At 35.6% G+C, this 23,361-nt stretch overlaps 1 protein-coding gene and 1 long non-coding RNA gene across 2 annotated transcripts; one reads left to right on the top strand and one right to left on the bottom strand.

Moving 5' to 3' along the window:
- Positions 1–2,504: 2,504 nt before the first annotated feature.
- On the bottom strand, positions 2,505–22,880 carry LOC123664946 (alpha-1A adrenergic receptor-like). The gene is made up of 4 exons (XM_045599312.1): positions 22,439–22,880; positions 4,548–4,776; positions 3,651–3,834; positions 2,505–3,074 (listed from the first exon to the last, which is right to left on the bottom strand). The coding sequence occupies exons 1-4, from the start codon at positions 22,878–22,880 to the stop codon at positions 2,505–2,507; spliced, it is 1,425 nt and encodes a 474-aa protein (XP_045455268.1).
- Positions 19,400–21,489, top strand: LOC123665058. Its single transcript, XR_006744977.1, has 2 exons — positions 19,400–19,638; positions 21,254–21,489. It is a non-coding gene; the product is annotated as an uncharacterized LOC123665058 (long non-coding RNA).
- Positions 22,881–23,361: the final 481 nt, after the last annotated feature.

Genomic DNA, 23,361 nt, shown 5'->3' with positions numbered 1-23,361 from the left:
AACAAAAAAAAAAACAATAAAGTTATAATACGAACATCGATTTAATTTATCAATTTATAAGTTGGGTCAAGCGCTTCTTGACATTGTTGCAAATTAATGCAAAATTCGTTAGTTATATGTCGAGTACATTATTATAACATTGTTTACAATGAATATTAATTATTAAGCTGTTGTAACTTAAAGAGTATGTAACAAGCAATTTTTAAAGCTCATATCGTGTTTACACAAGTGGGATGCAATAGATTTAACCACATTATTATACTTATATCACTTCCAAATTTTAGAACAAAATTTGTAAAATAAAAAGAGTAGCTTTGTTAAAAAAAAAATCTAAAAATCATTGTTTTGGGTGCTATTAGCGTTGATAAAGGTCCTAATAACATTTTTTCTCATCTTCCATGTACAGACAGCGATCCCTTACAAATCATCATCAATCATCCGTTTTTTATTATATTTATTGACTTTGATAGTATATTAAGAACAAAAGTATCATAGAATAATACAAACTTCTATTTATCTGATTATTAGATGATCCAGCTTCGCTTCGCTTCAGCCTGTAATATCCCACTACTGGTCATAGGCCTCTTTCCCCATGTAGGAGAAGGATCAGAGCCTAATCTATCACGCTGCTCCAATGTGGGTTGGCGGATATATTCCCTACTATGAGTAACTGCACAACTGTTGAGGACTGCACAAACACCCAGACCACGGCAAACATCTGTATGGCCAATACAAATGTTTGTCATGTGCGGGGGTCGAACCCGCAACCGCCAGCGCAACAGGTACAATCCATGGCTGTGACCGTTCATTCATTTTTTTTTTAATAATAATATCTTTATTCATGAAATCTGTTTACAATATAAGTTACACTGAGTCTTCCCAATAAGTTATCGTAGATACTTGGTACTATGGTACTTTATTTATTATTATTATTATGGTACGTTTCCTGTAAATTATTTATATTTTTTCATTTAATTATAATAAAGTTTAGCATAAAATTAAACAACAACAATTGGAGTGGAATATTTCATTATATATTTATATTTTAATTTTTACGTAACTTACGTATTTGTTATACAATTTTTTTATATACAATTAAAATCATGAGATCGAGTTCTATAAATTATTAAATAAAATTTGTACATTTATTATTATATTATTAAATACATATTAAATTTATTTAATACGGTGTTTTAATCATTAAAATAACTTATTATATTATTAAATACATATTTAATTTATTTAATACGGTATTTTATCATTAAAATAACTTACACAATACTAAAAGTTAACAACTTATTAACAACTTAACAACATTTAATGTGAAAATAACAATTTATATTGTTGACTAGAATTAAGTTCCTGTAATACATAAGATTTAATAATATGAACACAAAATGTTAAAAAAAAACTTTATCGACGCCATTGAAAGTAAATCTAAACAACAAGACACAATAATACAAGACAAAATATAAAGTAGGTAATTATTTGGATTATTCCCGAACTGTTGAATTTCTTTCAGTATTGCAACTAAATTGGAAAATGAAAGTAAAGTACTACAAACTACAAATATTATCTCATTAGGTATACGACGACAGTGCTAATAGTGATAAAACTACATCACGTTTTATTATACTTCTAAGTGGCAAACAAGTATTCGGCCCACATGGTGATAAGCGGTTACCGTATCCTATAGAGGCCTGCGATATTAGAAGCTCCCCAGAAGCTCTGGCCAGCTTACATAACACAGGTACAATCCATGTGTACCTTACTTGTGAGCAGTATTAATTGGCTGTGTGTGTAAGGTTGAGGTACATATGTATTGAGATACTGATGTATTGTTCTAATTGTAAATTGTCTAAGTTGTCGCTTATTACGGTCACGCGATGTGTTAAATATACCTATAACCACATCGGCACAGATATTGAGTGCTCGGCGAGAGAGTGGGGATCGCTTTTCGAATTGTTACGGGTTCACAAACAGAAAATTTTTAGTAACAAAATTGTAGTAAATAAGACTTGAAATCAGTCGTCAATAAACATGCCGACATTTATACACATATATTCTTGTCGAACTAATAATTATAATTCCTTGAGAAAAATATTTATATTATTCCTAGCTGACCCCGCAAACGTTGTTTTACCATATATGTTATTAACCTCCTCTATTCCACCCCTTTATAGCTTAGGGGTTTGAAAAATAGACGTTGGCCGATTCTCAGACTTATCCGATATGCACATAAAATTTCATAATAATCGGGCCATCCGTTTCTGAGGAGTACATTGTGACACGAGAATTTAATATGTAAGATTTTTAATTAGCAGTTGAAACAGTTTGAGATAAGTTCATATTGTTAATAACATAATATGCGTATTTAATGATTTATTAAGTTTTCATTTTTTTAACTTACAACTTTAACCTACTCTACGAGTATTTCTACTTAGAATTATTTCTGTCATCACCTTTCCGATACGTACAAAAAGCACTTTCAAACGTTTAAAAGACTAGCGCTTGCTTCGTTTACATTTTTTAATCGTGAGCCTCCAAAATGCCATTCTAAAGTCCGGTGAGTAGAAAGCATAGATAAATGGATTTATCGCAGAATTGAACCAGCCTAACCAAGTCAGGATGTACATTAAAACCGAGTTTACATACGTGTCAGGAATAAATGGAGTCAAAAGATAGTATACAAAGAAAGGGAGCCAGCAAGCTATGAATCCGCCAACAACGAGGCTTAACGTTTGAGCAGTTTTAGTTTCCCTTCTCAAAGATGACACTCGATTCTCCATATGTTCTTTGACTGAGCAACTCCTGTTGCGAGTGCCTTTATACTTCAAGTTGGATTTGAATGTAACGTCATTATTGAAACGGGACTCTTTTTCAATGTTCGATCTATACTTCGATTGTCGACGTTTTTCACTACGGAAACAACAAGGGCATTTCTGGTCGCTTTGCGCTGAACATTCGCTGTGTTGGGTCGATGTTTTCGATGGTTGTTTCGAAGCGTTCTGACGGAGCGAGAGTTTGTCCGAACAAGAATCGGATTCTGTTCGAATACAGGACAAGTGGCTTCTCTGTAACAAAAGCTGAATTGTAATTTGTATTGTATACTACATTATTTGTGAAATACTTTTATCTTATTCAATATTTTTTTATTATTTTGGAATCATAAATTAAAAAATACTTTATTGGAACTTAATAAGCCGGACGATGGCGGGATAACCATCCAACTGCTGGCTTTGAAATACATAGGCTGAAAACGGGCAGCAGCGTCTTCGGTGCGACACAGCCAGCCCTGCGGTCACCAACCCGCCTGCCCAGCGTGGTGACTATGGGCAAAACACATGACTTCACGCCATTTTTGGTGCAAACTTGTGGAGGCCTATGTCCAGCTGTGGTCTGCGATAGGCTTAACTGACTGACAAATTTTTTTTTATAATTAATATATTCACAACAATAGTTTTATGGAATATATGTAAAAAAATGGTTTGAAAAAATATTACATAAATATAATTTGTATAAAAATAATCATAATCAATTCATTTAACATACTATTTAAAATAAAATGCTTAAATCCAAAACTTGCTTATTAAGAAGCGCACTCTAAGGAATGGTAGAGAGCTCCACAACTATGTAATTACAATACAAACCTTGTTGTATTTCGTAGTGCTAGAGAGTTGTTGATGACGTCGCGCGACAACGCAAGATATTCTGGCGTAAACGTAGACCATCACTATCATAGGTAGGAAGAAAGAGCCCATTGCGGAAAATACTACGTAGCCAGGGTTCTGATTGTACCGGCATACACCATTTTGGTTGTGGTCTGGTTCGTACCTAAGAATAAGAAGTCAATTAGTTTATAAACAGAGGTGAAAAAAACAGTATTTAAATCGTGAAGTTTTCTATTTCTTATATTTTTCTTTTTAATAATACAATGCTATCGTAATATGTGTATGATAATTGAAATTGTTCTTTTTTATATATAACTGGGTCGGCAAACAAGGGTAAGGCTCACCTGATGGTAAGCGATTGCCGTAGCTTATAGACGTCTGCAACACTAGAAGCATTGCAAGCGCGTTGCCGACCCTATCCGCAATCAAGGAGCTCTGGTCACCTCACTCACCAACAGGAACACAATAATGCTTAAAAACAGTATTATTTAGCTGTGATCTTCCGTAATTTCGAGAATACTACCCGAGTCGGGCTGCTACGTATTTTGAGCAGGAAATTTCCTGCTGTGCCCTACCTCAGTTCTATACAAAACAGTCCGCTGTTTTGTACATTTTTGTTTTTTGTTATATGTTGCTGATGACCCTAGTGGTCTTTACTGCGCCACTAGTAAGGGAGGCGGGTACTCGTGAAGCAAATGTGAGCCCTTTAGAGGACCTCAGAGAGTACGTTTATCCTACAAGTGTGCGAAACGTTAAAAGTATACGACTATTACATGTAGTTTAACTTTCAAATATCTTGGATTAATACGTGATGTATTACAAGATGTACAAAAACCTATGTTGCTTTATATATTAAAAGTGTATACAGGTACTTACCATCCAAACATAGGTGGACATGTGATAGCACCAGCTGCTATCCATACAAAGAAGATCATTGTCAGAGCCAATTTCTTTGACCTTCTTCTTCTAGAATAAGATAGCGGCCTTGTCACGGCCAGATATCGATCTATGCTGATCGCGCAGAGTGAGAGAATAGACGCAGTGCAGAGTAGAATATCCAGGCTGATCCATATGTCGCAAAAGATCCAGCCCAACTCCCATCTACCTTTAAATATAAGAAAGATATATTACTTATTACTATTATATATTGCGAGTTTCTAAAGATATACCAAGTTAAATATTGAAGGTTTCTGTTTGAGATCAATACACATACAAAAGCCGTAATGTAATAAAATAACATGGCTGAAAACTTCAAACTAAAACACTTCTTTGAATAACTATAAATAAAAGAGTCTCTCTCTTGAGAGAGAACAAAAAATAGCGAAATACAAATACTCTATACTAAATAATATAAGATTAGGAAATGTTTTTAGTTCGTACATCTATATTTGTTTTGTAAAAATTAAGACGTTTATTTTATTTTATTTGTGATCGACAAACTCTAAATTAAATGATTTGATATACCTAATTTATAATTTCAATTGCCTCGGAGAGCACGTAAAGCCGTCGGTCCCGGTTGTTATCATGTACACCTCATATCAATTATTACTTTTAGTAGGAAAAATATCTGCTAACCCACATTGGAGCGACGTGGTGGATTAAGCTTCGATCCTTGTCCTAAATGGTGAAAGATGCCTATGTCCAGCAGTGGGATATAACAGCCTGAAGCGTAGTATTTTAAAATTAGTAAGCTAACGGATAAGTTATATTATATAAGAGTAGTACAGCTTGTATTGTTTATAGAAAATAAATCTGCTATTGAAACATATATTATCGTAATAAATGTCTCGTAAGCCGCGTGGGTCTTTTAGTATCGCGGAATCAATTTTTTATCGTAATTTTTTCGATATGCATAAATAACAAAGTTGTATACGAAGCTGTTGCATAAATCATATTAAGGTATACGCTTTAGCCTGTAATATCCCATTACTGGGTATAGGCCTCTTTCCCCATGTAAGAGAAGGATCAGAGCTTAATCCACCGCGCTGCTCCAACACGGGTTGGCGAATATATACCTTAATTTTGTATTTTACGTTTAAATCATTCACTGATAGCATTTTTTGATTGATTCAGCATGTAACATCCCACAGATGGGCATATGCCTCTTTCTCCATGTAGGAGAAGGATCAGAGCTTAATCCACCACGCTGCTCAAATGCGGGTTGGCGGATATACTCCCTACTATGAGTATCGATCGCTATCAGGTGTACATGATAACAACCGAGACCGACGGCTTAACGTGCTCTCCGAGGCACGGTGGGGAGGCCCGCAAGGACTGCACAAACACCCAGATCACGGCAAACACCTGTATGGCCAATACAAATGTTTGTCGTGTGCGGGGATCGAACCCGCAACCGCCAGCGCAAAAGGTACAATCCATGGCTGTGACCGTTGCGCCAACGCGGCGTCACGTATTAAGGTATCGTTCGCGTCAATGAAAACAAAATTATAAAATGTAAATGTGTTTTCAATTTTCATTTTTTATTTACCGTCTACTTTTGTAAAGCGATTTAAAATTACGAATGTTTTAATTTATCTGATGACGGTTTAAACGAACAAAGAAAAATACCTCTTTTCATTTACTCCCTCTTTCGTATTTTATGGTAATGTTTTGAATTGTGGTTTGTTTTAAGATAAGCAACGTGTTTTAAAATTTTCTCATTTTGATAGTAGTTTTTATTTAAAAATCTTATTATTATTTTTTTATATCTACACAATACACACACGTCTGTTCCTAAAGTAAGCAACTTAATGCTTGTGTTAGGGGTAACAGCCGACTGGTACAGCTACATATATGCTAACTACGCCAAAGGGTTAGTCAAACAACAAATAAAGTCGATCATGTGGTTTTTAAATAGCTATTAATCCAGTTTAGTAATTTTATTAATTTATTTTTCTTACACATTTCCCCCGAATTTTCCTAAATTTGCATATAAATTCTTTAAAATTTTGATTATTGATTAATTTTTTTCCTATATATTTATGTATATAATAAAAATTATAATGTTTATTTATTATAAACTTAAAGTTAAAGAAAAACACTTTTAAATCTAAAAACTATATTAATATATATATATATATATATATATATATATATATATATATATATATATATAACATATAAAAATCCCTTTCTTTCTTGATTTTACCAATTTTGTTGAATTAAGCTCTGTCACTGAACTAGAAGAAACCTGTGTCTCAGCTTAAAAAATAAATATAAAAATGCTAAATCGTAAAATAACTTCCATACTACACCAAATTACCCCATCTCTTCCCGTGGGTGTCGTAAGAGGCGACTAAGGGATAGCACAGTTCCACTACCACCTTGGAACTTAAAAGGCCGACCGATGGCGGGATAGCCATCCAACTGCTGGCTTTTTAAATGCACAGACCGAGGACGGGCAGCAGCGTCTCCGGTGCGACAAAGTCAGCCCTGCGGTCACCAACCCGCCTGCCCAGCGTGGTGACTATGGGCAAAAACCCCCATGAGTTCGAACCTAAAAATAAGGCCCTCAGTTCCCGGCAGCCCCACTATTCCCGGCTACGGCAGCGGCCGTGGTAACGGTGGGGTAGAGGGTGCTAAGAATCACCGGGGTACGGGAGGCTGCCATAGAAAAATATTCCTGGCTACGTATAATGGACGCACGCTACGGTTGGACCATCACCTCACCGAACTTGAGGTAGAACTTAGTCACATTAAGTGGAGCATACTGGGGTTGTCTGAAGTCCGAAGAGAGGGAGAGGACACGATGATCCTGGACTCCGGGCACTTGTTCTACTTCCGTGAAGGTGATGGGCTTTCCCAAGGTGGCGTCGGTTTTCTGGTTCACAAGACTCTCACTAACAACGTTGTGGAAGTCAGTAGTGTGTCGACCCGGGTAGCGTACCTTGTACTTAAGCTCACCGACAGGTACTCCCTGAAAGTGATACAGGTATATGCGCCGACCTCGGCACACTCTGACGATGAAGTCGAAGCCTTGTATGAAGATATCACAAGGGCCATACATGGCACTACTTCGACCTTCTACAGCGTTGTTATGGGAGACTTCAACGCTAAAGTGGGAGTACAAGGCCGCGACGGATCGAGCATCGGACCACACGGATTGGGGCACAGGAATCATAGGGGGCAGACGCTTGTCAACTTCCTCGAATCGGAGGGGCTCTTCTTGATGAACTCATTTTTTGAGAAGAAGCCCCAAAGGAGGTGGACATGGCAAAGCCCCGATACTGTGACGAGGAACGAGATAGATTTCATCATAGCGGATAAAAGGCATATATTCAGAGATGTCTCAGTGGTTAACAGGTTTAACACCGGCAGCGACCACCGGCTAGTACGGGGCACTCTGAATATATGTCTCCGAAAGGAGCGGACCCGCTTGATGAAATCTACTCTCCGACCTACGCTGCCCCAAATACTATGTGGCTCCGAGCAGTTTCAGTTGGAACTCCAAAATCGATTCGATTCGCTGGAAACTACTAGCGACGTGGACGAGATAACCGACAACGTGGTGAAGACGGTGTGTACACTGGGTCGCAGGCACTTTCCACCAACAAAGCCAACGAAGCAGTCCAAACTTTCTCCCGAAGCCTTGGATCTGATGCGGCAGAGGCGTGAGTTGCCGGCTGCTTCGCCAGAACAGAGGGCTCTTTCCAAGAGGGTACGGAAAATTATTCGCCGAGACCTCCGCTGCTCAAATACGAGAGAGGTTGCTACTCTGATTGAGCAGAATAGGGGGTCCAAAGTTTTCCAAAGACCATTGGGGAGAAGCCTTCTTGCGAAGCTTAAAACAGCAGATGGCAGAACCGTCTGCTCTCGCCCTCAGGTCCGAGAAGAGGTTGAGAATTTTTATGGACAGCTGTACTCGTCGAGCGCACGCAAGCCTGCGACTTGGGACACCGAAGATCCACGGGCACCATTGTTGCGCCATTATTCGGAGTGTATCCCGGACTTCGAAGTGGATGAGATTGGTGCAGCGCTCGGGCAGCTTAAAAACGGAAGGGCCCCGGGGGATGACGGAGTTACCACTGAACTCCTTAAAGCCGCAGGGCGACCTGTCCTGAAAGCCTTGGCAAGACTATTTAACGCCGTCATCCACCGAGGTACCACGCCGGAGGCGTGGTCCAGGAGTGTGGTGGTGCTGTTCTTTAAGAGAGGCGATAAGTCTCTGTTAAAGAATTACAGACCGATCTCACTTCTGAGCCACGTCTATAAGCTGTTTTCGAGGGTTGTTACGAATCGTCTCGTCAGAAGACTCGACGAATTCCAACCACCAGAGCAGGCTGGGTTTCGAAATGGCTACAGCACCGTGGACCACATCCATACTGTTCGGCAGATTATCCAAAAGACGGAAGAATATAATCAACCGCTGTGTATGGCATTTGTGGACTACGAGAAAGCCTTCGACTCCGTCGAGACCTGGGCTGTCCTGGACTCTCTGCAGAGATGTCATATCGACTGGCGATATATCGAGGTACTAAAATATATGTACGACGCGGCGACGATGACCGTTCATGTCAATGACCAAAGAACAAGACCTATTTCCCTCCAGCGCGGGGTAAGACAGGGGGACGTATTATCACCGAAACTGTTTACCACTGCGCTAGAGGATGTTTTTAAGACCTTGGATTGGGGGGAACGGGGCATCAACGTCAACGGTGAATTCATCTCTCACCTTCGTTTCGCCGACGATATTGTCATCTTTGCGGAGACGCTGGATGAGTTAGGCCAAATGCTGGCCGGCCTAAACGAGTCCTCCCGACGTGTCGGTCTCTGTATGAACTTGGATAAGACGAAAGTTATGTTTAACAACCAAGTCATACCGATACCGGTATCGGTCGATGGTACCCTTCTCGAAGTTGTTCAGGATTATATTTACCTAGGCCATACTATCCAACTAGGCCGCAACAACTTCGAGAAGGAGGCCGATAGGAGGATTCGGTTGGGCTGGGCGGCGTTTGGCAGACTCCGTCGAGTCTTCACTTCGAAGATTCCGCAATGCTTGAAGACAAAAGTTTTCGAGCAATGCGTCCTGCCTGTGTTAACATACGGAGCCGAGACGTGGACTCTGACCAAGGGACTGGTCCACAAGTTTAAAGTCGCTCAACGTGCAATGGAACGGGCTATGCTTGGGGTCTCTCTCAAAGACAGGATTAGAAATGAGACTATCCGCGGGAGAACGAAAGTAACCGACATAGCCCACAGAATTAGCAAGTTGAAGTGGCAGTGGGCTGGTCATCTGTGTCGCAGGACCGATGGCCGTTGGAGTAGACGGGTCCTAGAGTGGAGACCGCGTCTTGGCAAACGCAGTGTGGGACGTCCTTCGGCCCGTTGGACCGACGATCTACGTAAGATTGCCGGTGTAGGCTGGATGAGGATTGCGGAAGACCGGGATGTGTGGCGCGAACTTGGGGAGGCCTATGTCCAGCAGTGGACTGCGATAGGCTGAAGTGATGAGTGATGAAGTGATGTACACCAAATTAGATAATTGTTTTTTTTTATTGTATTCATTATGGCTAGCCCAAGCTTTGTTTACAAGAACGCTTGGGCGAAAAAAGTCTCACGAGATGATGTTCGCTGGGTTAGCTAGTTTAATATGACCTTAAGCTAGAAGACGAAACTATCATAACTTATAAGTAAACTAACGTAACCAGAAGTTACACAGTGCAACAATATCAATATTCCAAGGTTCACAAACATAATCAACGAAGTGCTATAGCTCTCTGTAATATTGTTGTTTGCTAACAAATTAGTTTATGTACCACAAACTGTCTAGATTGTTCAGATAATGAAACAGGTAGATTGAAAGCAATTTTGATAGTTATTTGGGGAGAAGAAGGGGCATTATACCCCAAGCGTTTCTAGTAAAGGGGCCCCAAATGGTCCCCCTTTACGAGAAACGTCCAACAAAACACAAAAAAATCCAACAAAACACAGAAAACACAAAAAATTGCTGGAGATATCATATGGTTTTCGAATCGGGAATAAGGTATTGTGTCTCGGGCGCGAGTTAAGCTCGCTACGCCACTAGAAATAGGTCCCTAATGGTCTACTTAACATCCTGCTCTTAAAGTATATTCATAACTTATGCACAGGATAAACTAAATCCACAACCGATAAAACAGGCTATCAATATAAAATAATTAATTTTGTTAAAAATAAAATTTGTTAAATATAAATCAAACTTTTCCTTCGTCTTCTTTCTCCGAATTTCATGGTGATTACTAGGGAAAGCTTTTATTTCGAACATCGATCATTGATCTTAAAGGCTTCGAAAGACGCGTGAGAGATATTAAAAGTATTGGATTATAATATTTAGGATGATATTATTTTGCTTTTGTGCTGTTGAACTCAAAAGTCAATAAACCACTTTATGACTTAAAGAATTTGAAAGAGTATTTTATACAGGGTTTTTAAATACGCATAAATTACATACAAACATGTGTATATAGTTTCAGCCAATTGCGACAATAGAAATTACTAAAATTTGATAGGTTTTTTAACGAGTTTGTCCAAGTCTTGGTTATATTAAAATATACAGTTAACTATTCTAGCTAGCTATTGTGCTAGCTCTCAAATGAGAAAAAAACGACTTGAATTACAGTAATAAACGTCAATGAGTATTATTAGGAATAACCCAAAAAGCAGTCGTCAGATCTCGATTCAATTTGAATAAGACTTCATGATAAGCATCAGCTTTTGATAAAAAAAAAAAAAAAAAATATCAAAATCGTTACCCCCAGTAAAAATCTATGAGGTAAAACACACATTAAAAAAAAATTAGTCAAATTCAGAACTTTTTCCTTTTTTAAAAAGTCTGAAATAAAAAACTTTGATTTAGGGTTAAAATTCATAAAAAAACGTCAAATATAAACGCTATAGTAAATTGAATATTATTATTATTAACTGTATAGTTAATTATACACTATCTGTGCTATTATAATTGCTAGAATCAGCTTATATTACTTGTCTAGTTATATAATCTATATAAATAAAAATGAATGTTGCTAAGAGCATATCTCGAGAATGTCTCGACCAATTCGACAAATTACTTTTTTGTGTGTTACTTAAGGCCCACGGAAGGTTTAAATACTAAAAAAAAAAAAAAAAAATATATATATATATATATGTTAACTTTTGACAGAAGGAAGTCTGTCCGGGCAGCTAGTATAATAATATTTATAAAATCCGAGTGCATTTCGCTCCCAAACTGTATTGACAGTTAGGTGAATTTGTAAAGTCAGCATAAAATTTGTATCTTTGTTAAAGGAATGAATGAAAATAATAAAAATAAATAATGACCCATTTAGCTTCAACTGTAACAATGGGTTTGATACGTAACAAATATTGGTATAGATCATGCGGGTGTGTGTTGCGGTCTGACCGCTTGTATTGTTTGTTATCGGTTCGAGAGTCTACGCAGATTCGTTACGACTGAACCAAGTGTGCGTGTGATGTTAACAAAGGTAATATGAAAATACTATTCAATTTTTTTTGTGAGTTTTCTTTACCTATCCTTACAATAATATATTAGTACTAGCGGTGCCCGCGGCTGCGCCCGCGTTGAAATCAGTGTTTCACAAACTTTTACCGGCAAACTTCCAATGAAACTCTCATCAAAATCTGCTTAGCCGTTCCGTAAACCTTCCTCTTGAAGCCCTCTCTCCATTGGTGAAACCGCATGAAAATCTGTTCAGTAGATTTTTAGGGAATCGATCACATACACTTTTGGCGACTTTGTTTTATAATACACTAACTGTTGCCCGCGACTACGTTCGCGTGGTTATGAAGATATGCATTACTATTAAGATGTTTAACGCAAACTATTTTTTTATTTCAGCGACTTGAAATGCTTATTACGCGGAGTATTTTTTTAACCGACTTCCAAAAAAGGAGGAGGTTCTCAATTCGACTGTACTTTTTTTTTTTTTTTTTTAATGTATGTTACATCAGAACTTTTGACTGGGTGGAGCGATTTCGACAAATTGTCTTTTAATCGAAAGGTGGTGTGTGCCAATTGGTCCCATTTAAATTTATTTGCGATCTAACAACTACTTTTTGAGTTATATCTAATAATACGTTTTTACTTGACGCTTTTTTCGTCGACCTACGTTGTATTATACCGCATAACTTTCTACTGGATGTACCGATTTTGATAATTCTTTTTTTGTTGGAAAGGGGATATCCTTAGTTTGGTACCGTGATAAGGAAACCAGGATCTGATGATGGGATCTCAGAGAAATCGAGGGAAACTCTCGAAAATCCGTAATAACTTTTTACTGGGTGTACCGATTTTGATAATTTTTAATTTAATCGAAAGCTGATGTTTATCATATGGTCACATATAAATTTTATCGAGATCTGATAACTACTTTTTGAGTAATCTTTGATAACGCGTAGTTGCTTGACTATTTTTTCGTCGATCTACGTTGTATTACTTGTCGATGTAATTGAAGTCGGTTTTTTTTTTCGTTTGCGAGCAAACACAATTATTAAAAGGCACAATTTAGTATAATTTAATAGTTATTTTTATAAAACCTCTCTATACACCACATTTTTAGCTTTATTTTCAGGCTGCAGTATAAATAACCTATCAGGCGAACTTATAGCTGCTGTTTATGTTTCGTACAAACTATCAATCCCAATTAAACCCCATTAGCGGTGGAATATCGCAAACTCCGTTCTTAGCGGATGTCTACTTACTATAATCTACCTCCCTGCCAAATTTCACCTTTGTCCATCCTAGATGGATTAAAAAACGCTGGATGGACGGTTTTTGAATTCTCGTGATGAGTGAGTAAGTGACCTTTCTCTTTTATATATAGATTACGATACATTATTTTGACACCTCCTCACCATCTATTGAGCATACATTTTAAATTTCAAGTCTCTTACTCAAAAACATCGGACTTTCATATAAACTTCCAACCCCCGTTTTATCCCCTTAAGGGTCAAGTTTCGTAAAAGCCGATCTTAACAGATGTTTACACCCTATAAGGAACCTACCTGCCAAACTTCAAGTTTTGGCTATTATAGTTTCGGAGATTTCGTGATGAGTGAGTCAACCTACCATCCCCCGTTTTAACCCCAAAAGGGAGTTGATTTCTAAAGATACATTATTTGGACACCTTCCCACCATATATAGAGCATACATTTTAAATTTCATGTCTCTTACTTCAAAAACATAGGACTTTCATACAAACTTCCAACCCCAGTTTTACCCCCTTAGGGGTTGAGTTTTGTAAAATCCATATTCTTAGCGGATGTCTACGCTCTATAAGAAGCCTTCCTGCCAAATTTCAAGTTTGTAGCTATTATAGTTTCGGAGATTTCGCGATGAGTGAGTCAGCGTACCATCCCCCGTTTTAACCCCAAGAGGGAGTTGATTTCTAAGGATACATTATTTGGACACCTTCTCACCATCTATAGAGCATACATTTTAAATTTCAAGTCTCTTACTTCAAAAATATAGGACTTTCATACAAAATTCCAACCCCCGTTTTACCCCCTTAGGGGCCGAGTTTCGTAAAATCCGTTCTTACCGGATGTTAATGTCCTATAAAGAGCCTACCTGCCAAATTTCAAGTTTGTAGCTATTATAGTTGCGGAGATTTCGCGATAAGTGAGTCAGCCTACCATCCCCCGTTTTAACCCCAAAATGGAGTTAATTTCTAATGATATATTATTTGGACACCTTTTCACCATCTATAGAGCTTACATTTTAAATTTCAAGTCTCTTACTTCAAAAACATAGGACTTTCATACAAACTTCCAACCCCCGTTTTACCCCCTTAGGGGTCGAGTTTCGTAAAATCCGTTCTTAGCGGATGCCTACGTCTTATAAGGAACCTACCTGCCAAATTTCAAGTTTGTAGGTGTTATAGTTTCGGAGATTTCGTGATGAGTGAGTGACCTTTCGCTTTTATATATATTATAGATTATAGATTATAGATAATTATGTTAGTTTTTAAACAAAAAAAAAAACGACTTGAACTAACATCCACAATAATCAATTTACTATCAAGGTAGGGTAGAATAGGAAATATCGTCCTCGAAACCTGGAACATCCCGATCAGAGACTTTCTTCTCGAGCTTGGTGGTGAAAGAAAATTTCGTATAATGCCCCAACCTTACAGAAAAACACAGCTAAATGATAATACTCTCGAGCAGTGTTGTATTCATGTGGTAAGTAAGGTAGCCTGAGAACTTCTGTGGAGGTAGGGTTGGCAACGCACTTGCGATGCTTCTGGTGTTGCAGGTATCTGTTAGCTATAGTAATCGCTTACCATCAGGTGGGTCCTACGCTTGTTTGCTGACTTAGTTGTATTTAAAAAATTATAATAATATAAAAATAGGTAAAAAAACTTTTTAAGTTAAACGGTTTTATGTTAAACATACATTGCAATGTTTAAGATAAATGTACCAAAAACCAAAAAATAATAAAATAGATACAGGCGTGGGAATTATAAACATATGCATAGACTTGACTAAAATAAAACCGTGGGGCACGTCAATTGTCTACAATCGTTGATTAAAATGTTTGTTTTGTAATGTTACACTATAATTAGGCAGTTGTTCAACCGACAACGATGGACGTGTGATAAGTAGGGCTAGAATGTGGAAACAAGCTAGCAAGCTCGATTATAAGCGAGTTTTAGGGTTTCATAGTGGTGAGCGAGTAGTACTTTTATCATATGTTTTGTCGATTAAAGACAAACTACGAGCAGTGAAACGATTCCTCGCCAGCCAGCAGTGTGAATGTCCAACGATAAACTAGTTGAAACATCTCTTTTATTTACATGGAGTGTATAACTATTGGAATTTCCATGAGCAAGAAAATAGTAAGTAATTTCCTCACCGTCTGCGGGCCAACTGCCTATTTTAACGACGAATTAAACGATTCTTCTATCGCACATTAAGTCGATAATTTGTAGACAATTGACGTGCCCCACGGTTTTATTTTAGTCTAGTCTATGCATATGTTTATAATTCCCACGACTGTATCTATTTTATTATTTTTTGGTTTTTAGTACATTTATCTTAAACATTGCAATGTATGTTTAACATAAAACCGTTTAACTTAAAAAGTTTTTTTACCTATTTTTATTTTCTAGTTTTTAGTTTTTATTTCGCATTCTGTTTAATTCATTTAGTGCTTCATTATTGCAAGGCCCATCTTAAATATTGAGGTTGTATAGTGCACTGTATTCTTCTTGTCAAGCCCTTTTATTTGATACCCATATTGGTGGGATTGATAAAAAATTGTTATCAGCCATTTGGTAGCGGCGGACATCTTAGATTTCAATTTTGCATAGTAAATTGTATTCTACTTGTTGAGACCTTTCATTTGATACCCATGTTGATGGGATTGATAAAACCTAAGTTATCCGCCATTTTGTAGCGGCCGCCATCTTGTATTTCAATTTTTTATAGTATATTATATTCTGCTTGTTGAGCCCTTTCATTTGATACCCATATTGATGGGATTGATAAAACCTACGTTATCCGCCATTTTGTAGCGGCGGCCATCTTGAATTTATAATGATAATGAATAAACATAATTGTATTGTCACCAAAATCCAAAGTGTATACAAAATTTCAGATTAATCGGTTGACAGGAAGAGGGTGAAATTTGAATTACTAAATTTGACCCAAGAATAATAAAAAATAAAACAAACGGGGTGAGCTAAATAAAACCGTTTAAAAATGTGAACATCATAAATGTAGTCGAAGTCAATTAAAACGCATAATTAGTCATAACTCAAAGAGTACTCAATTGATCTTGATAAAATTAATTTGACAACATAGCAAGCACCAGCTTAAAATTAAATAAGAATATTTAAAATCGGTGCACCCAGTAAAAAGTTATGACGTAACAAACATAATAATTGTGTTTGCTAGTAAACGAAAAAAAACCGACTTAAAAGTAGACAACAATTAATAAGTGCACTAGTCGTCACTGTGATTTCTGAGGGTTCCCCTCAATATCTCTAGGATTTAATCATCATATTCTGGTTTCCTTATCATGGTACCACCGTTAGGATATCTGCATTCCAAAAAAAAAAAAAGAATTATCAAAATCGGTTCATAAACGACGAAGTTATGACCCTGAACACACACACACACACACACACACATATATATATATATATATATATATATAATCAATATAGAATTGAGAATCTTCATCTTTTTTTGAAGACGGTTAAATTTTTTATCTGTATAGACAATGTCATTGATTTAAAAGACAGTAACAATATTTTGAACAACAAAGAATATAACAAATATGAAAATCTTTGAGAGTCTAGTTTTTACGTTATTTACAAAGGAAACGTTATAAATGATGAGCGAGACTGAATTTTCTTTTGAGATTATTCTATAAAGAAAAAGTACTTTTGAAAGCAATCTCGCTCCTACCGAAAATCGATATTCTTTGCTTAAAGGAAATATATGGTAGGGAAGATAACTCTAGCTTAGAATTTAACTTCATATACTTGAATTTCAGACTAATATTAAAAAGCGTTGCATGTATGCTTATATTATACAACGTGTTATTGAACTGGAGTCCTTATGATTGTCGATATCAAAGACGATATTACAACCTAAATATGCAACTTACAGCAGTTACTAGCAGCGTGGTACATTAAATTCCAATCCTTTTCCTACATGCAGAAAGAGGCGTATACCCAGCAGTGGGACGTTAACGGCTGAACGCGATATATTTTTTTACGTAAATATATGAAATCTACTAATTCTGTACTGCCCGTACCTTTTTTCAAACATCACGCTTGTCTTAAGAGATGAATTATTAGCTAAAAATTCTTAAAAGAAATTAAGACTTTAATAGTAGATTTTTAGGTGTTTATGAATAAACAAACAGTTTTAAATGAAAAATATAAGAAAAATGAAGAAAATAAAATCTCAAGAGAAAAATATGTTGTCTTAGTACTTAAGCTTTTTACGCGTGACTAATTATTGCTATTTTTTTTATTTCAAATGAAATAAAAAAGTAATTTATTTTGTGTGTTTGTTCTAGACGTATAGAGATTTCATTTTTTCATAGATACAATAATTATTATTAGATACCAAAACACAAACACATAAAACATTAAAAGTAAAACTTAAAAAAAAGTTTTTACTTAAAATGCGCTAAAAATTATTAAACTAACTTTTCATTTAAAACTTTTGGTATCAACATATAAAGTCATTACACATTTTATATGATATAAAAGGTAATCGACCGATAGGAAAAATCTGTTTAGGTTGGTCTAGAGAATCGGCAATATCTCTAAAACTGTAATTTTGTTGTTATTCAAAAACATAAAGCAAAAGTTGATACCTATCAGATATTGAAAGCATACATCGCAATATTCCAGTTTATTGGAAGTTCAAGAAGTGATATCATAAATTTTTTTTAGATTTCATGCATTTGATAGGAATGCAATAGAGAAGTTATAATGTCGTGATATATAACTTAAAAATAGTTCGATATTGCATCGCATACGCAAACTGATTCAATCAAAAATCAAAAATTACTTAACTGAAGTGGACATTAAAAACAATTTTGCGTCGTTATTTCACAAATTAAAATTATAATTGTTTCAATAATATAATTATACAGTCTACCGATTCGGTACACAGATTCTGCAGAGAAGAATCAGCTAAAAATACCGCATTTGCTCTTTCAGAAAAAAAGGTCTTGTTATTAAATTATAATAATGATATAATATGTCATTCCTTTCAAAAAACTGGGTCACATCCGCTATTATGACTGACGCATTGATGAAAAATAATACGTATTCGAATAGTTATGCGTCACATAATTCATTGCCAGCCCAGCGTAGTTGGTAGTAACGGTTTGAAGTAACCGCTCCAGGTTTGTGGCTTAGATTCCCACATAGACTCTGGGCGTAATGTATATATTTTTTATACAACTAGGTCGCCAAACAAGCGTACGGCTCGCCTGATGGTATATGATTACCGTATCTTATAGACGCCTGCAACAACGGAAGCATCGCAAGCGCGTTGCTGACCCTACCCCGATCCCCCAGCAGCTCTGGTCACCTTACTCACCACAATAATACTGATGCATATTGCTTAAAAGGAATATTTTTTTACTGTGACTTACAGTCAGGCTTCTCCAGATTTGACCAGGATATTTCCTGCTATGCCATACCTCAGTTAATATATATTTGTTTTTTCATAATTAAAATCATTAAAATATGAGACCTCATTTAAATAAAGAGAAAAATGAGAAGAAAGGCGTTTAATCTTAAAAAATAACAATAACTTAAGATTCGGCGCCAAAGAAAAATAATGGAATGCTACTTTTGTCGTTGGAGTTAGATTTCGTATTTCATTAAAATTATGAAATTTTTTGTGTTTTAAATTAGGTATTAAAAGTAGTTACTTTTACCTTTTTATGTCATTTAAAAAATATGAACATAAAAATCCAAATAAAAACAGTTCTGACAGTAAAAAAAATACGGTCCACGTAGCATATAAATTTAAAAATAAATTGGAGCGCTCCAAACTTTAGAACAGGATTTCAAGGTCGATTTTTGATAGAATTGGAGTCACTCAAACAATAACGCTTCATATTTTATTGGTACTTGAAATATCTGTGAAAGAGATTCGAATTTAAAGATGGAGATGCTGCTAGAAGTACTCGGTTTCTCCCTGTTGTTTCACAGAATAGGTATTTGTAAAGGTAATTATATTATGTACTGTAATCTCAGATTAATAAACAAAAGGCAGATGGAGCGCGCCGAATATGCGAGTGAAGCCACCAAAGCGAATACAAAATCAAAAGCGAATACAAAGTCGCAGCAGTGCTAAAGATAGCGTCGTATTGTTTAAACGTCTCGAGTGATTCATTATTTTGTGTCAAAAAATGCCGTCTTGTGTTATTAAACATTGTGAAAGTTGTTCCCAAAAATAAAAAAAAAGAGGATGGAATTTCATTTCACAGGTAATTATAAATTATTTAATTGATTTTATTATTTATTCACTCAATAAATTATATGGCCATCTTTTGGCATCATTCGAGCACATGTTTGCAACCCAGCTTCATACACCAGTTGTGTATGTCCGGTTCTTGAAAGAGTGGACAATATCAGATACTTGGGGGTCATTATTGACTCTGCGTTCACCTTCAAGCCCCATATTTTGTCTCTCGTAGCTAAACTAAGGAAACTCATCTACATTTTCAAAAGCTTAAGACATGTAGCTGATCGGAATACTATCAAATCTGTCTACTATGCGCTCTGCCAATCCCTTATAACATACTGCATCACTGTATGGGGTGGTTCGTGTAAGTCAGCCCTTATTGGTGTAGAGAGAGCCCAGCGAGCAATCCTTAAAACAGCAGCGTCACTTCCTTTTAGATATCCGACCGACGATCTTTATAAATCCTGGGATGTCCTATCGGTGAGGAAATTGTTTATAACTCATATTCTGTTAAAAAAGCATTCTCAGCTCCCATTCGACCCTAAAATTAATCAAGACAAAAGACGTAAAAACAAAGTATGCCCCTCTATCAAGGTTTCAACGGCTCTAGCTCGGAGACAGTACTATTACTTGGGAAACTTTCTTTATAACAGGGTTAACTCCCGTATACCCATTTATCACCTTCCAAGACTGAAATGTAAATTCACTATTACCAACTGGCTCAAATCTTTCACATACGATGATACCGAAAACCTACTTGTTCACTAGCAGCTGACTCTGGGTATATAATTGTTTGTATTTTATTATTACTATTATTATTATTATTATTATTTTTCTTTCTAATTACCTAAATTTTCTTGTTGACCTTTTGGGTCTTTGTTGGCAATTATTATAAATTGGTAAAACAAGTTTACATATACCTTCATCTGCGAGGCTTGTCTCCATTTGGACAAGTTGAGCACATGATCCTGTATTCTTAACTTTGGGGGGGGGGGGGACCTGGTGACTTATAGTACAGGTATTTTATACCTTTTTTGAGCACCAGTCCTTCGCTAATCGTGTTGTCAAACTTTGTGTAAAAAACTTTGTGTAAAAATTACTTATAACTTATTTTCCTCATAATGTAATCTTCATCTAAATAAATATTATTATTATTATTATTATTATTATTATGGTTATCTCGGAACACAAAACCTCGACATTAATTCGACTGTGTTGCCAGTGTTCGGCGAAATGTTTTTCCCTTCAATTGGGGAAACTACCTGATGGTCTAGGCGTTAGTGAGACTGACTTTTAAATGTACGGACGTGTATTCGATTTCCACACGTAATATCACGCCTAAATAGTTATTCCGAATTTAGATGTATTTTTATCTGTTATTACCATTTACTGTGATTCGGTCATTAATATCTAATGCAGGAGCTTAAATAAAAATTATTAATTTAGTTCCTTATATATATATATATGATAATGATGAAGTTATTTACATATATATATTACATATATATATTTTGTTAAGTTATGGGCAATAGCCAGATTATAATATTAGTGGAATTAATGGAAGATGCTAGATATATTTAAAGAATACATATTGTAATCAAGTTGTGTCAAGTTTTATTATTTAATGATTTTTGCAGATTGCCGACAGATGTTGTTCTACGCGAGGAATGGGTTTCTATTATTCGCCAAAGCAGGCAAGACAATAATTGGCAGACTTCAAAATTTTGCGTTGTGTGTTCATTACATTTTAAAGAGGATGGCTTATGCTTTACCGCAAAATGTCGTAGGTTGATAAAAAAAAATTCCAATGTAATTATTTGTAATACTATCTAATCTTTTGGTCTAGTCTTTAAGTTGTCTGTATATCGATGTATGTGTGTGTGAATACACGATGATAATTATTATTATTATTATTAATAAATATTTTAAATTATGTATGTTTTTTTTATTTGTCTAATGAAATAAATATGATACTACTGAAAAACACTAAAGTTTTATTATCTAGAGTTGTAAACATTGTAAAGTCCATTTAAACCTTATTAAACAAAAACAAAATTAGTACCCGAAGCAAAGTGTGGACGGACCGCTAGTTATAAAAATCTTGACATATTACCTATTTCTTTCGTTATTTTTAACGAAACCTTTATTAATATTATTATTATTATTAAAGTATTTATTTAGTTATAAATTCATGTATCCAAATAAAACTTTAGAACCTATTGTCGTAAAAGGACATTTTAAAAAATGCAGGGAGTTTTTTTCTTTTTATGGTATCATTATACACACATAGATGCACGTGTTCCTACAGTGCCATTTCTAGTCGCCACGCACACATGAATAAAAAGTGGCTTCATATTTTTTGTTGCACACGCTCCATCTGCCTTTTGTTTATTAATCTGTGACTGTAATTATATATATGAATGGCATTGTAATTTTATTTACAATACATTTTATTATTTGAGATAGAAATCTAAATAAAGTCTTGTTATTTAGGTAAGAAATTATTTAGAGAAAAAAATATATATACCTACGAAAACACACATAATTGTAATTTTACAAGCAATAGTATTTAATGGTATGAAATAATTAATAAATATTGTTTATTTTTTTATAGTTAAAAAAAATAGTGAGTTAGTATTTTTATTTTGCGGGCGGCTAGATAATGTAAGTCTTTGTAAAGGTCAAGCACATTTACAATTAGCAATATAAAAAAAATCTGTATAAATCTTTCACATTGTTGTGAAAAATATGAATGCTTAAACATTTACTTGATACCAAATAAGATTATTATTGGTAACAAATATAGACATAAAAATTCTTACCACTTATATGTACTGCAATAGCTGGTGGCATAACGAAAATGCCGACCAACAGATCAGCAACAGCGAGACTCGTTACAAAGCAATTCGTAACCGTCCTCAGTCTTTTCGTCGTTAACACAGCTGATATAATTAAAGTATTACCTATAACCGTAACCACTATGAGAAGAAATAATACTACAACAACAGTAGCTTCAAAAGCGTCGTAATCATCAAACGAAACACAAATATCACTTAAATCTGTTCCATTGTTCAACATGTCATCAGATTCATTACAAAAGAATGTCGATACTTTTTCATCTGCTACTTTCATTATATGGTAAATATTGTATGTTGCATTTTGGTCTTTTCCTTTTGTACTTTCTACAACTTCTGTCTCGATCTGTCGACTCTTGTTCCATTTTAATATATTTTCAATTGGTTCGAAGTCAGATGTTGATATCATGAATTATTCTCGTAGTTGATTCCAATATTGCGACCCCATTTTCTGAAACAAAGAAAAAAAATTGGATTGGTTTTTGTGTAAAAAATCGCGTGGTTTAGGGTTCCATGAGGGCGCGCGTTGCTACGCTTTTTTATTTTTTATTTTGGTCGTACTAACTGAGAAAACTTTAAGGCTCATGCACAACACTTTGCTGAAGATCATGTGTTCTGTAGTTTGTTGGATTTAACGCTAATTTGCTGCGGCTACTTTAACATCACTAACAGTTCTAATTTTAAAAAAAGAAACTTTAACGTTTGGATAGTCAATTTAAGAAAAACGCTATACGCTAAGTACCTACTACGACTAATAGAAGCGGAGCCATCAATGAAAAATGTTGCAAAAGCGAAGCTGAAGCAGACTGGCTTCTTTTTAACCAACTTCCAAAACAGGAGGAAGTTCTCAATTCAACTGTATTTTTTTTTATGTATGTGACTTCAGAACT

The sequence above is a fragment of the Melitaea cinxia genome, chromosome 23, assembly GCF_905220565.1.
Source record: "Melitaea cinxia chromosome 23, ilMelCinx1.1, whole genome shotgun sequence".
In the NCBI taxonomy this organism is placed as follows: Eukaryota; Metazoa; Arthropoda; class Insecta; order Lepidoptera; family Nymphalidae; genus Melitaea; species Melitaea cinxia.
The sequence above is the reverse complement of the archived record's forward strand: the minus strand, read 5'-3'. Positions and strand labels throughout refer to the sequence as shown.